Source organism: Bombina bombina, chromosome 2 (genome assembly GCF_027579735.1).
Source record: "Bombina bombina isolate aBomBom1 chromosome 2, aBomBom1.pri, whole genome shotgun sequence".
Taxonomy (NCBI): Eukaryota; Metazoa; Chordata; class Amphibia; order Anura; family Bombinatoridae; genus Bombina; species Bombina bombina.
In genome coordinates, this window is record NC_069500.1 from 30,854,341 (window position 1) to 30,867,061 (window position 12,721).

Sequence of the window (12,721 nt, forward strand, 5' to 3'; positions counted from 1 at the left end):
TTCTATCAGCCAATCGGAATTAAGGTAGGAATATTCTGATTGGCTGATGGAATCAGCCAATCAGAGTCAAGTTCAATCCGATTGGCTGATCCAATCAGCCAATCAGATTGAGCTCGCATTCTATTGGCTGATCGGAACAGCCAATAGAATGCGAGCTCAATCTGATTGGCTGATTGGATCAGCCAATCGGATTGAACTTGATTCTGATTGGCTGATTCCATCAGCCAATCAGAAAATTCCTACCTTAATTCCGATTGGCTGATAGAATCCTATCAGCCAATCGGAATTCGAGGGACGCCATCTTGGATGACGTCCCTTAAAGGAACCGTCATTCGTCGTCTAGTCGTCGGAAGAAGAGGATGGATCCGCGCTGGAGGTCTTCAAGATGGAGCCGGTCGTCATCGGATGGAAGAACATAGAAGATGCCGCTTGGAGAAGATGTTTGCCGGTCCGGATGTCCTCTTCTTGCCGGATAGGAGGAAGACTTTGGAGCACCGGATTATGGATCGCCAACCCCCGCTTGGGTTGGATGAAGATCTTGGAGCCAGGACGGATCGGTGATACCTGGATGGTGAAGACAAGGTAGGAAGATCTTCAGGGGATTAGTGTTAGGTTTATTTAAGGGGGTTTGGGTTAGATTAGGGGTATGTGGGTGGTGGGTTGTAATGTTGGGGGGGGGGGTATTGTATGTTTTTTTTTACAGGCAAAAGAGCTGAAATTCTTGGGGCATGCCCCGCAAAGGGCCCTGTTCAGGGCTGGTAAGGTAAAAGAGCTTGTAATTTTTGTATTTTAGAATAGGGTAGGGAATTTTTTATTTTGGGGGTCTTTGTTATTTTATTAGGGGGCTTAGAGTAGGTGTAATTAGTTTAAAATTGTTGTAATATTTTTCTTATGTTTGTAAATATTTTTTTATTTTCTGTAACTTAGTTCTTTTTTATTTTTTGTACTTTAGATAGTTTATTTAATTGTATTTATTTGTAGCAATTGTGTTTAATTAATTTATTGATAGTGTAGTGTTAGGTTAATTGTAGGTAATTGTAGGTAGTTTATTTAATTATTTTATTGATAGGGTAGTGTTAGGTTTAATTATATCTTAGGTTAGGATTTATTTTACAGGTAAATTTGTAATTATTTTAACTAGGTAACTATTAAATAGTTCTTAACTATTTAATAGCTATTGTACCTGGTTAAAATAATTACAAAGTTGCCTGTAAAATAAATATTAATCCTAAAATAGCTATAATATAAATGTAATTTATATTGTAGCTATATTAGGATTTATTTTACAGGTAAGTATTTAGCTTTAAATAGGAATCATTTATTTAATAAGAGTTAATTTATTTCGTTAGATGTAAATTATATTTAACTTAGGGGGGTGTTAGTGTTAGGGTTAGACTTAGCTTTAGGGGTTAATACATTTATTAGAATAGCGGTGAGCTCCGGCCGGCAGATTAGGGGTTAATAATTGAAGTTAGGTGTCGGCGATGTTAGGGAGGGCAGATTAGGGGTTAATACTATTTATGATAGGGTTAGTGAGGCGGATTAGGGGTTAATACATTTATTATAGTAGCGCTCAGGTCCGCTCGGCAGATTAGGGGTTAATAAGTGTAGGTAGGTGTCGGCGACGTTGTGGGGGGCAGATTAGGGGTTAATAAATATAACATAGGGGTCGGCGATGTTAGGGGCAGCAGATTAGGGGTACATAGGGATAACGTAGGTGGCGGCGATTTGCGGTCGGAAGATTAGGGGTTAATTATTTTAAGTAGCTTGCGGCGACGTTGTGGGGGGCAAGTTAGGGGTTAATAAATATAATATAGGGGTCGGCGGGGTTAGGGGCAGCAGATTAGGGGTACATAAGTATAACGTAGGTGGCGGTCGGCAGATTAGGGGTTAAAAATTTTAATCGAGTGGCGGCGATGTGGGGGGACCTCGGTTTAGGGGTACATAGGTAGTTTATGGGTGTTAGTGTACTTTAGGGTACAGTAGTTAAGAGCTTTAGAAACCGGCGTTAGCCAGAAAGCTCTTAACTCCTGCTTTTTTCAGGCGGCTGGAATCTTGTCGTTAGAGCTCTAACGCTCACTTCAGAAACGACTCTAAATACCAGCGTTAGAAAGATCCCATTGAAAAGATAGGCTACGCAAATGGCGTAGGGGGATCTGCGGTATGGAAAAGTCGCGGCTGAAAAGTGAGCGTTAGACCCTTTAATCACTGACTCCAAATACCAGCGGGCGCCCAAAACCAGCGTTAGGAGCCTCTAACGCTGGTTTTGACGGCTACCGCCGAACTCTAAATCTAGGCCTAAAGCTCTAAACTAACAAGAGGTCAGTGGCCCTCTATAATTAATCTTAAGGGACTCTCTCCTCGGCTAAACTCACAAAGTCACAGATGCACTACGAGGTCCTTGGTCAACCTCCCATTCTCTGGGGCAGTTTGCTTCTTCCATCAATCCATCCAGACTCTGTTATCTCTCTGGGCCAACGACTGACCACTTGAGAAGTGCAATACTATTGAGGGGCACCAGCACTGTTACTTACAAAAAGCCAAGACTGAGTGCAAAAGCTAAGTGTCCTCATCATAGATGTAACTAACTAAGCCCCTCACCATAATGATAAAAGCAACCCTAAGGAAGCCATTAAACTCAGAGCCACCACCAACGAAACCAAAGGGTTGAGGGATATTTTAGCCTTGGCCTGCTAGGCCTAGTCTAGGGCACCAGCATTCAGGAATATGCAAATTTCGATGGGTTGTTCTATGGCATGATGCCTTTCTATTACTCCAAAATGTATTTATTAATTTTATTTCAAATGCATGATCCCTGATTGTATCAGTGGGGTGCATGACCCCTCCTGGAACTGCAACAATAATGTGCTGCCTCAATCCGAAAATAAAATGACACCCAACTATCTTTCACTACAGTCTAAAACCAACCGATGCAATACTACAACTACTACTAAATAAATAAAGTTCATTTTGAGTTTGCTGCTTTTTAGAATGATTGTAACTTTATATTTTGAAACAACATTGCATATTAAGAGAAAGATTACAAGTGGAGGGCTAAATTATCACGCACCCACATACAGGCAAATTTGCCAGTTTATGGGCACACAATAAATAACCATCCATTACATTGTGGTAGCAATTAGCACTCAGAAAAATAACCAGAAATTAGATCTTTGGTTAATTTTCTAAAAGTTGCCCAAATGTCTTCAAAATAGAAGGCATTACAATTTTTATTTAAAATTATTTAAAATAAAAAAACAACTGCACTAGGCCTGCAAAGGGTTAATTGCACAGTCAGATCCTGACACAGTACATTAAGGATAGCTTCCAGCCAATGGAGAATGCCGTACAATTATATTCTCTAGGTGCATGACTTTGTTTAACAGGGGTTAAACACAGGACATAGGGCTAGATTACAAGTGGCACGCTAACATTAGTGTAGCCGCAATATCGCAATTTTGTGAGCGCACAAACTTGTGTATGTTTTACAAGTTGAAAATAAACGTGTACTGCCGAGAGCAATCTGAATTTGTCCTCTTTAGGTTAGCACGACTGAAGACCTCATGTAAAGGGTTAGGGCAAAAAAAAAATGTGCACAAACATAAATACATTAAAATAAAGGGTGTGTTACACTCATATATACCTTATATAATAAACAATATTCATATAAATATTACTTTTTTTCATAAGGGTTAAAAGGTATATGGTATAAGACAAGGTGTTTAAATAGAAAAGGCTATATTTTATATACAGTTGCTCCCATTGTATTGCAAATGCCTGGGTCACTTTTTGGGTTTCCCTTGATGGTATGAGATACATTTTCAACCTTACCAAATGACTACATTTGAAGATCTGGAACATGAATGAACACATCCTGGTTGCCACGATTTCTTACACAGGAATTCTGGTAACCAGAGATGAAACTAAAGCAGCTTCCAATATGCACAGTCTCTCAATACAAGCAGGCCATATGTAGGAATTCAGGCAGTGAATAAGGGTAAAACAGTTACCAATGAACAGGCAGAAGCAAGCAAGTTCATGCACAGTTTTTCAGACGTAGGTATAAGACATCCAACGGTGGCTGAAGAGGCAACAGAATCATACACCTAAATCAGCAGAAATGATAAGCCCACCAACCCAAACTGACCCAATATACACAACACCTCTGGTCACTTGTAGACTTATAAGGCACAAACCTGACACTGCAGATACGCAGAACATGACAGTGATCCTGAGTCACAAATGATAAAGTCAAGAACTAGAAAAAAATGACTATATATACATATAAGTAAATACATACATAAATATACATATATGCATGTATGTGTCTAAATATGTATTTCTATGTATGTATGAATTTAGGTTTGTGTATACATACATACACTCAGGGCTCCAAATTATATGTGTATATATATATATATATATATATATACATACATACATACATACATACATATATATATATATACACATACATAAATAAACACACAACCTTTTCCACTAAAATACCTTAAAACAAAAAAATCATTGTTATTCCATTTTAATATTTTACATTCCAATGCTCTTCTTTAAATATGTTGTATTTTTAAATTTATATTCCTATATCTATCTATCTATCTATCTATCTATCTATCTATCTATCTATCTATCTATCTATCTATCTATCTATCTATCTATCTATCTATCTATCATCTATCTATCTATCTATGTATCCATATATATATATATATTATACATGTATGGGTATATATGGGTAATATATTTATTGCACCATTATAGTGAAAAATGACATGCTCTCATTCATTAGAGCAAGTAATTTTATAACTATCGACCTGGCAATTGGGTTAAACACATAGTTACACTGACACTCAAGAGCCACAGAAAACTACTTTTCCCGAACGGAAACTGATGCTGAGCCAATCAGCAGTGCTAATCACATAGATGGGTTGTGCAAATAATGCTGCTGACTGGGTCAGTGTTGTGTCTGTTCAGCACCAGTAGTTCTCTGCAGCCCCTGGTGGTATTTAACCTATTTGTTTAACCCACTTCCTGAATTAGGTGTCATAGACTGTTAAGTAACATTTGACCATAAACTTCTGTTTTTGATTCACTTTTTTGACTCCTGCTCATTGTTTCAGAATTCTTTCTGCACCTAGTCATGATTGCTGCGTATGTTCCTGCATGTATATATGTGTTTATACGGTAGATGTTAGCACAGCGCAAGATGGCGGACAAGCTGTATATATGTGTTTATACGGTAGATGTTAGCACAGTGCAAGATGGCGGACAAGCTGTATATATGTGTTTATACGGTAGATGTTAGCACAGTGCAAGATGGCGGACAAGCTGTATATATGTGTTTATACGGTAAATGTTAGCACAGTGCAAGATGGCGGACAAGCTGTATATATGTGTTTATACGGTAGATGTTAGCACAGTGCAAGATGGCGGACAAGCTGTATATATGTGTTTATACGGTAGATGTTAGCACAGTGCAAGATGGCGGACAAGCTGTATATATGTGTTTATACGGTAGATGTTAGCACAGTGCAAGATGGCGGACAAGCTGTATATATGTGTTTATACGGTAGATGTTAGCACAGTGCAAGATGGCGGACAAGCTGTATATATGTGTTTATACGGTAAATGTTAGCACAGTGCAAGATGGCGGACAAGCTGTATATATGTGTTTATACGGTAAATGTTAGCACAGTGCAAGATGGCGGACAAGCTGTATATATGTGTTTATACGGTAGATGTTAGCACAGTGCAAGATGGCGGACAAGCTGTATATATGTGTTTATACGGTAAATGTTAGCACAGTGCAAGATGGCGGACAAGCTGTATATATGTGTTTATACGGTAAATGTTAGCACAGTGCAAGATGGCGGACAAGCTGTATATATGTGTTTATACGGTAGATGTTAGCACAGTGCAAGATGGCGGACAAGCTGTATATATGTGTTTATACGGTAAATGTTAGCACAGTGCAAGATGGCGGACAAGCTGTATATATGTGTTTATACGGTAAATGTTAGCACAGTGCAAGATGGCGGACAAGCTGTATATATGTGTTTATACGGTAAATGTTAGCACAGTGCAAGATGGCGGACAAGCTGTATATATGTGTTTATACGGTAAATGTTAGCACAGTGCAAGATGGCGGACAAGCTGTATATATGTGTTTATACGGTAGATGTTAGCACAGTGCAAGATGGCGGACAAGCTGTATATATGTGTTTATACGGTAGATGTTAGCACAGTGCAAGATGGCGGACAAGCTGTATATATGTGTTTATACGGTAGATGTTAGCACAGTGCAAGATGGCGGACAAGCTGTATATATGTGTTTATACGGTAGATGTTAGCACAGTGCAAGATGGCGGACAAGCTGTATATATGTGTTTATAAGGTAAATGTTAGCACAGTGCAAGATGGCGGACAAGCTGTATATATGTGTTTATACGGTAAATGTTAGCACAGTGCAAGATGGCGGACAAGCTGTATATATGTGTTTATACGGTAGATGTTAGCACAGTGCAAGATGGCGGACAAGCTGTATATATGTGTTTATACGGTAAATGTTAGCACAGTGCAAGATGGCGGACAAGCTGTATATATGTGTTTATACGGTAAATGTTAGCACAGTGCAAGATGGCGGACAAGCTGTATATATGTGTTTATACGGTAAATGTTAGCACAGTGCAAGATGGCGGACAAGCTGTATATATGTGTTTATACGGTAAATGTTAGCACAGTGCAAGATGGCGGACAAGCTGTATATATGTGTTTATACGGTAGATGTTAGCACAGTGCAAGATGGCGGACAAGCTGTATATATGTGTTTATACGGTAGATGTTAGCACAGTGCAAGATGGCGGACAAGCTGTATATATGTGTTTATACGGTAGATGTTAGCACAGTGCAAGATGGCGGACAAGCTGTATATATGTGTTTATACAGTAAATGTTAGCACAGTGCAAGATGGCGGACAAGCTGTCAGTAACTTGCTGTCTGTGCGGCTGTTTTGAGGTCCCAAACTGATATTCTGTTTAGAGGGTTGTGGAGTTTTATTTAGCTGTAGAATAATCTGCACAACTTCATTATATAGTTACCTGAGCCTGGGAGAGCGTTAGTTGTTAGGAAAGGTGTCCGCATTATCTTTTTTATATGTTAATAAATATTGAAATTAAGATAAATTAGCACATTTGTTTAGTACACATCACAATTTTTGTTTTTATAAATATAAATTGATTTTAAAGTGATTGTGTTTGTAAATAAAATCAAAACTACCATTACTAACATTTCATAAGAGTACAAATACTATTTTGCTGCTAGAGCACAACTCTATAGATTTTATTGGCGCACTCAAAGGTTATTACAAAAACTGATCCATAAGGATTAGTCTACACCAGTCTGAAGCAATTAAGGATATAGTACAGTATTGAGTTCCTTTACGTCCTCTGATAAAGATATTGAATGAATACTAGCGTTTAATTGCTTTTATTTCATGCAGATGCTGTTTAACACATCTGTATCATTTCCTATGCTATAGCATTATTTTTCTCCTACAGTTATTTAAAGGTACATTAGAGTTTATTAAAGGCAAACGGTAGTAAATTGTACATTTCAGTATTAAATATAAGCACGGTTGCTATACAAATGTGTTAGCAAAATGCTACTTTTAAATTTTTGCTGTTTCAGAAACATATGCTTCTTATGCACAGTGAAAGCTCTTCAAATAGTTATAGCACCATGACTACATGACTTCCATGACCTTTAATTGGACATGTTAATTTAATCATTACAAGCTGTAATTTTTATTATTCTAGAAATGTCCCTTGGCAACTGTAGGGGATTAACCCTTTAAGGGCTGGAGTATATATATATATATATATATATATATATATATATATGTGTGTGTGTGTGTGTGTGTGTATATATATATATACATATATATATATATATATATATATATATATATATATATATATATATATATATATATATATATATATATATATATATATATATATATATATTTGACAGTCTGAGGTATTAATCTAGGCACTGCTTTTAGCAGTTTCAGCCAGCTAGCAATAAGAGGTATGTAAAATGCTTATAAAAAAACTGTTATACTTTTGCTAATGCCTGTAAGTAATGTGGTCACTGTCTTTAACAGTGAATCTTTACCTCTTCAGGGGCCTCCTGGTAACAGCGTTTCTCTGATGTAGACATTGACATCAGAGAAATACAATTTAAACCATATGGATGTTTATCTACGATGCCAGTTAGGGTCTGTAGTGCTAAATTTGCAGGCTCTAATCAATTAGAACAGATATTATTTGTATTTATTTAATAACATTTTCACACATTGCATATTTATTCTCATATTTCCTGGCTACTTTATTATGTGTAATGAGATGGAGCTGTGTAACAGAAATTTGTCAACATTGAGAACATTTAAATAAATGTCAGCGACTAGTGCATCATCTCTCTTGTGGTTTTGAAGAGTCCTTTAATGTAAAATACAAAAAATAATCTTTTCATGATTAAAGGAACACTCTAGTCAAAATTAATCTTTCATGATTCAGATAGAGCATGTGATTTTAAACAACTTTTCAATTTACTTGCATTAACAAATGTGCACTTTTTTTATATTTACACTTTTTGAGTCACCAGCTCCTACTGAGCATGCGCAAGAATTCACAGAATATATGTATATGCATTTGTGATTTGCTGATGGCTGTCACATGATACAGGAAGGGTGAAAATAGATAGACCTTTTAAATTTGTCTGAAAAAAATATTGCTACTCATTTAAAGTTCAGACTAAGTGCTATTGTATTGTCTTTTTATCAGGTATTTGATGATTATGCAAATCTACTGCTTTTACTGGTCCTTTAGAGCATACAATTATTAAATAAAAAAACTTTTCAATTTACTCACGTTGCACATTTCCTTCATTCTCATTGTATTCTTTGTTGAAGAGAATATCCTGGTAGGTAGCAACAACATGCCTGGAACTATGTGACTTTTAACAATATTATAAGTGTTTGCAGTGTTATAAACATTCTTGCAGAACTTCTGCCATATTCTGTCCCAGACACATGCATGCACCTGAGCGCACCTACCTACTTTTTAAAAAACAATACCAAAAGAACAAAGATAATTTTATAATAGAAGCTAATTTGAGTCTTATTTTCTGTCCTATCTGAATCATGAAATAAAAATGTGTTTCATGTTCCTTTAACTAACAGATTTGTATGCTTATTGGCAACAAGGTCCAATAAAAACCACAAAATGCAATGGTTTATTTTCAATGCTATGAAATGCCTAGCAACCTATGTTGTAAAAAAGTTGTGTAAAGTTTGTTAAACTCAGCTAGGTAACAGCTACAGAAATCTGTCTATCATAAAAATGAAGTGCCTTGCATTACTATATTCTGATTGGCTGTAAAGCTTTTACTTTATTTCAAATTACTTCATTGTTGTAGATTTGTTTGAAAGTAACTATGAAAAGCTTAGTAGCCAGAAACCCAAATACATTTATAAAATTAAAATAAAAGAATAAAGTATTAAAAAATACAATAACATATTTAACATGCAAACATGTTAAATTATAAATGAAATAAATATAATTTGAACTTCATATGTAAGTATGCTCTTTCAAATAACTTATAATGTAATATGGCATTTTAAATGTATTCTTACTACTGTATTTGTAATAAAGTATTATTTTAATTAAATTGAATACATGTATTAAAATCAGAAAGTATTTTTGACAATAAAAGGGGGATTTAAATTTTAGTAAATTTATTTCCTATTGTCCTAGTAATGTATGACACTTGTATTTTGTTCTGAAATCCTAGCTACATTATCTAAATACCTCACCTTTAAATAAGTACTTAATTATTCATACAGTGCTACTAACATACTGACCAGCACAGAGATCTTGTCTAGTGCAATTCATTGACACTCTTCAATGCTGTTTGTTTAATTATATAACCCTAAACATGAAAACTCAATATGAATGTAAGATGTGACATTATCTTTTTTAGATTCTGATTCTGAATAAATTTATCATGCAACAGAACTTAAGAATTTAGAGATTTACATTTAACCTGAAGCAGAAGCGATTTAGTGATGCATGGCCTGGCTTTCTGCCTAAATAGTAAGACGTAACACAGCTAGGCACCAGAAAGAAATAGATAAAGGATAGATAAAGATCAAGTAAGCATTAATGCTGTAGCCATACCTTGCATATAGGCTGTGTTACACAGGACAGCCAATATAAGTGGGAGCAGGGTCCACATCCTCACAGTTGTGGCTGAACAGGAGACCTTTTTGAAGTGGCAGCTAGTGGTCTGTGCTGGGCACAAGTCTCTGCTGGAATCACAAAAGGTTATCTGTGTTGGGCAGTAAGTTATCTGTGTCGGGCAGTAAGTTATCTGTGTTGGGCAGTAAGTTATCTGTGTTGGGGAGCACCAATAAGTCTCTTGGCTGGCAGCAGGTTATCTGTATAGAGCAGTGCTAGGTATCAACAGAAGGTCTTTGTTCTGCAGCAGGTGGTGGTCTGTGTTGAGCAGCACAAGGGGGTCTCTCAGTTGCAGCAGGTGGTTTGCACAGATAAGTACAAGGCGTCTCTGGGCTGCTGGTTTGTCTTTGGACATGCAGCAGCTACTCTGTGTTGGGCAGTGCCAGGGGGTCTCTTGTAGACCAACAAGTCTAGTAGCTTTAAGGTCTGCACTGGCAGTACCAAGTAGTCTATGAGCTCTCAGGTATGCACTGGGCAGTACCAAGTAGTCTATGAGCTTTAAGGTCTGCACTGGACAGTACCAAGGAATCTATAAGCTTTCAGGTCTGCACTGGGCAGTACCAAGTAGTCTATGAGCTTTCAGGTCTGCACTGGGCAGTACCAAGGAATCTATAAGCTTTCAGGGCAGTACCAAGTAGTCTATGAGCTGTCAGGTCTGCACTGGGCAGTACCAAGGGGTCTATGAGCTGTTAGGTCTGCACTGGGCAGTACCAAGGAATCTATGAGCTTTCAGGTTTGCACTGGGCAGTACCAAGGACTCTATGAGCTTTCAGGTCTGCACTGGGCAGTACCAAGGAGTCTATGAGTTTTCAAGTCTGCACTGGGCAGTTCCAAGGAATCTATGAGCTTTCAGGTCTGCACTGGGCAGTACCAAGGACTCTATGAGCTTTCAGGTCTACACTGGGCAGTACCAAGGACTCTATGAGCTTTAAGGTCTGCACTGGGCAGTACCAAGGAGTCTATGAGCTTTCAGGTCTGCACTGGGCAGTACCAAGGAATCTATGAGCTTTCAGGTCTGCACTGGGCAGTACCAAGGACTCTATGAGCTTTCAGGTCTGCACTGGGCAGTACCAATGAGTCTATGAGCTGTCCGGTGTGCATTCGGCAGAAGTAGGATTCTTGCTACTGGAGCTGTAGTAGACTATGCTGGATATCATGCAGTAAGAGGATATATTTGCTGTTGTTTTTTCAGCCGTCCATAACAGCTTCCTCATCTCCTGCTCTGGTATTTATAGAGATGGATGGATCAGCTTTAACAACAATTTATTGGCTCTGTTCCTACATACTGAATCTCTGCCATGTGTAACACACAATACGCTATCTGCTCACCTTACTTTGCCCTTCTTGCCTAAGGCAGCAAACCTCATTCTCTTCATGTTATTTAGTCAGACACTCGGCTACACTTGTTAACCCTTTCTTAAAAGTCAAAAGATTATAAAGCACATAAGATTGTATTGTTTCTCATTATCCATAGCAGAGAATAAATAAACTATTCATTCTGGCAGCTGTTAAGCTCTGTAACATACAACATCCCAATACACACAATTCACGAGTGTTGTATTTGAATGTTTCCTGGATACAAGTCAATTTTAAAACTTATTTTGATGTTCCTGCAGTTTCCCTACCTCTACATAGACATTGTCCAATTCGGACAGATTTTGAGCGCTAACACATGTGCAAGCAATAAGGGGTTTATCGCGGGTGATTGTGCTCATCCGGTTTACCGCTGGTAATACAAGTCGAAGGTAAATGCGATCACTTGAGTGCAATCCTCGTCATCAGAGCTCTGGTTAGCCTTTTATCCTGACAAACAAGTTGCATGAGACACCTCAAAATATACATTACAGTTACACTCATAATAACACTAATAAAAATTATTAAAAAAAATATTGCAAACAAAAATTATAAGGGCTCAAAGCTATGAGGTCTCAGGCAGGCAAAGGGCTTTAACATAGAGATTCATACATATACATGTCTAAAGATGTGTGTTCGTATGTATATATATATGTGTGTGTGTGTGTATACATATGTATTTATGTAATTCTATAAGTTTATATGTATTTATAGACATATATACACATATAAACACATAAATACATATGTACATATATATATATATATATATATATATATATATATATATATGTGTGTGTGTGTGTGTGTGTGTGTGCAATGGAGCCCTTTTCAAGTAAGTAGAGGAAAACATGTAAATGCATATTTATGCAATATTTATATTTAATAGAGTGTTATACTGTGTTTGTACTGTAAATATTTCACACATACACACACACATATATATATATATACAAGTAGCTGGGATGTGCACTCCCATTTCAGAGCTTACAGCCAGGGTGCTAGTGGGTATAATAGGAAAAATTTAGAAACTTGCTCTCGCTGGTCCTTTT

The 12,721-nt window shown here is 37.1% G+C and overlaps 1 protein-coding gene across 1 annotated transcript in view; it reads right to left on the minus strand.

Moving 5' to 3' along the window:
* LOC128647645 (C-C motif chemokine 21b-like) overlaps positions 1-10,439 on the minus strand; it is a 54,784-nt gene extending 44,345 nt beyond the window's left edge. The window contains exon 1 of the mRNA XM_053700396.1: positions 10,257-10,439. Within this exon, the coding sequence (XP_053556371.1) occupies positions 10,257-10,314 (58 nt within the window). The 5' untranslated portion in view covers positions 10,315-10,439. The remainder of the gene's footprint in view (positions 1-10,256) is intronic.
* Between the last annotated feature and the right edge of the window lie 2,282 nt (positions 10,440-12,721).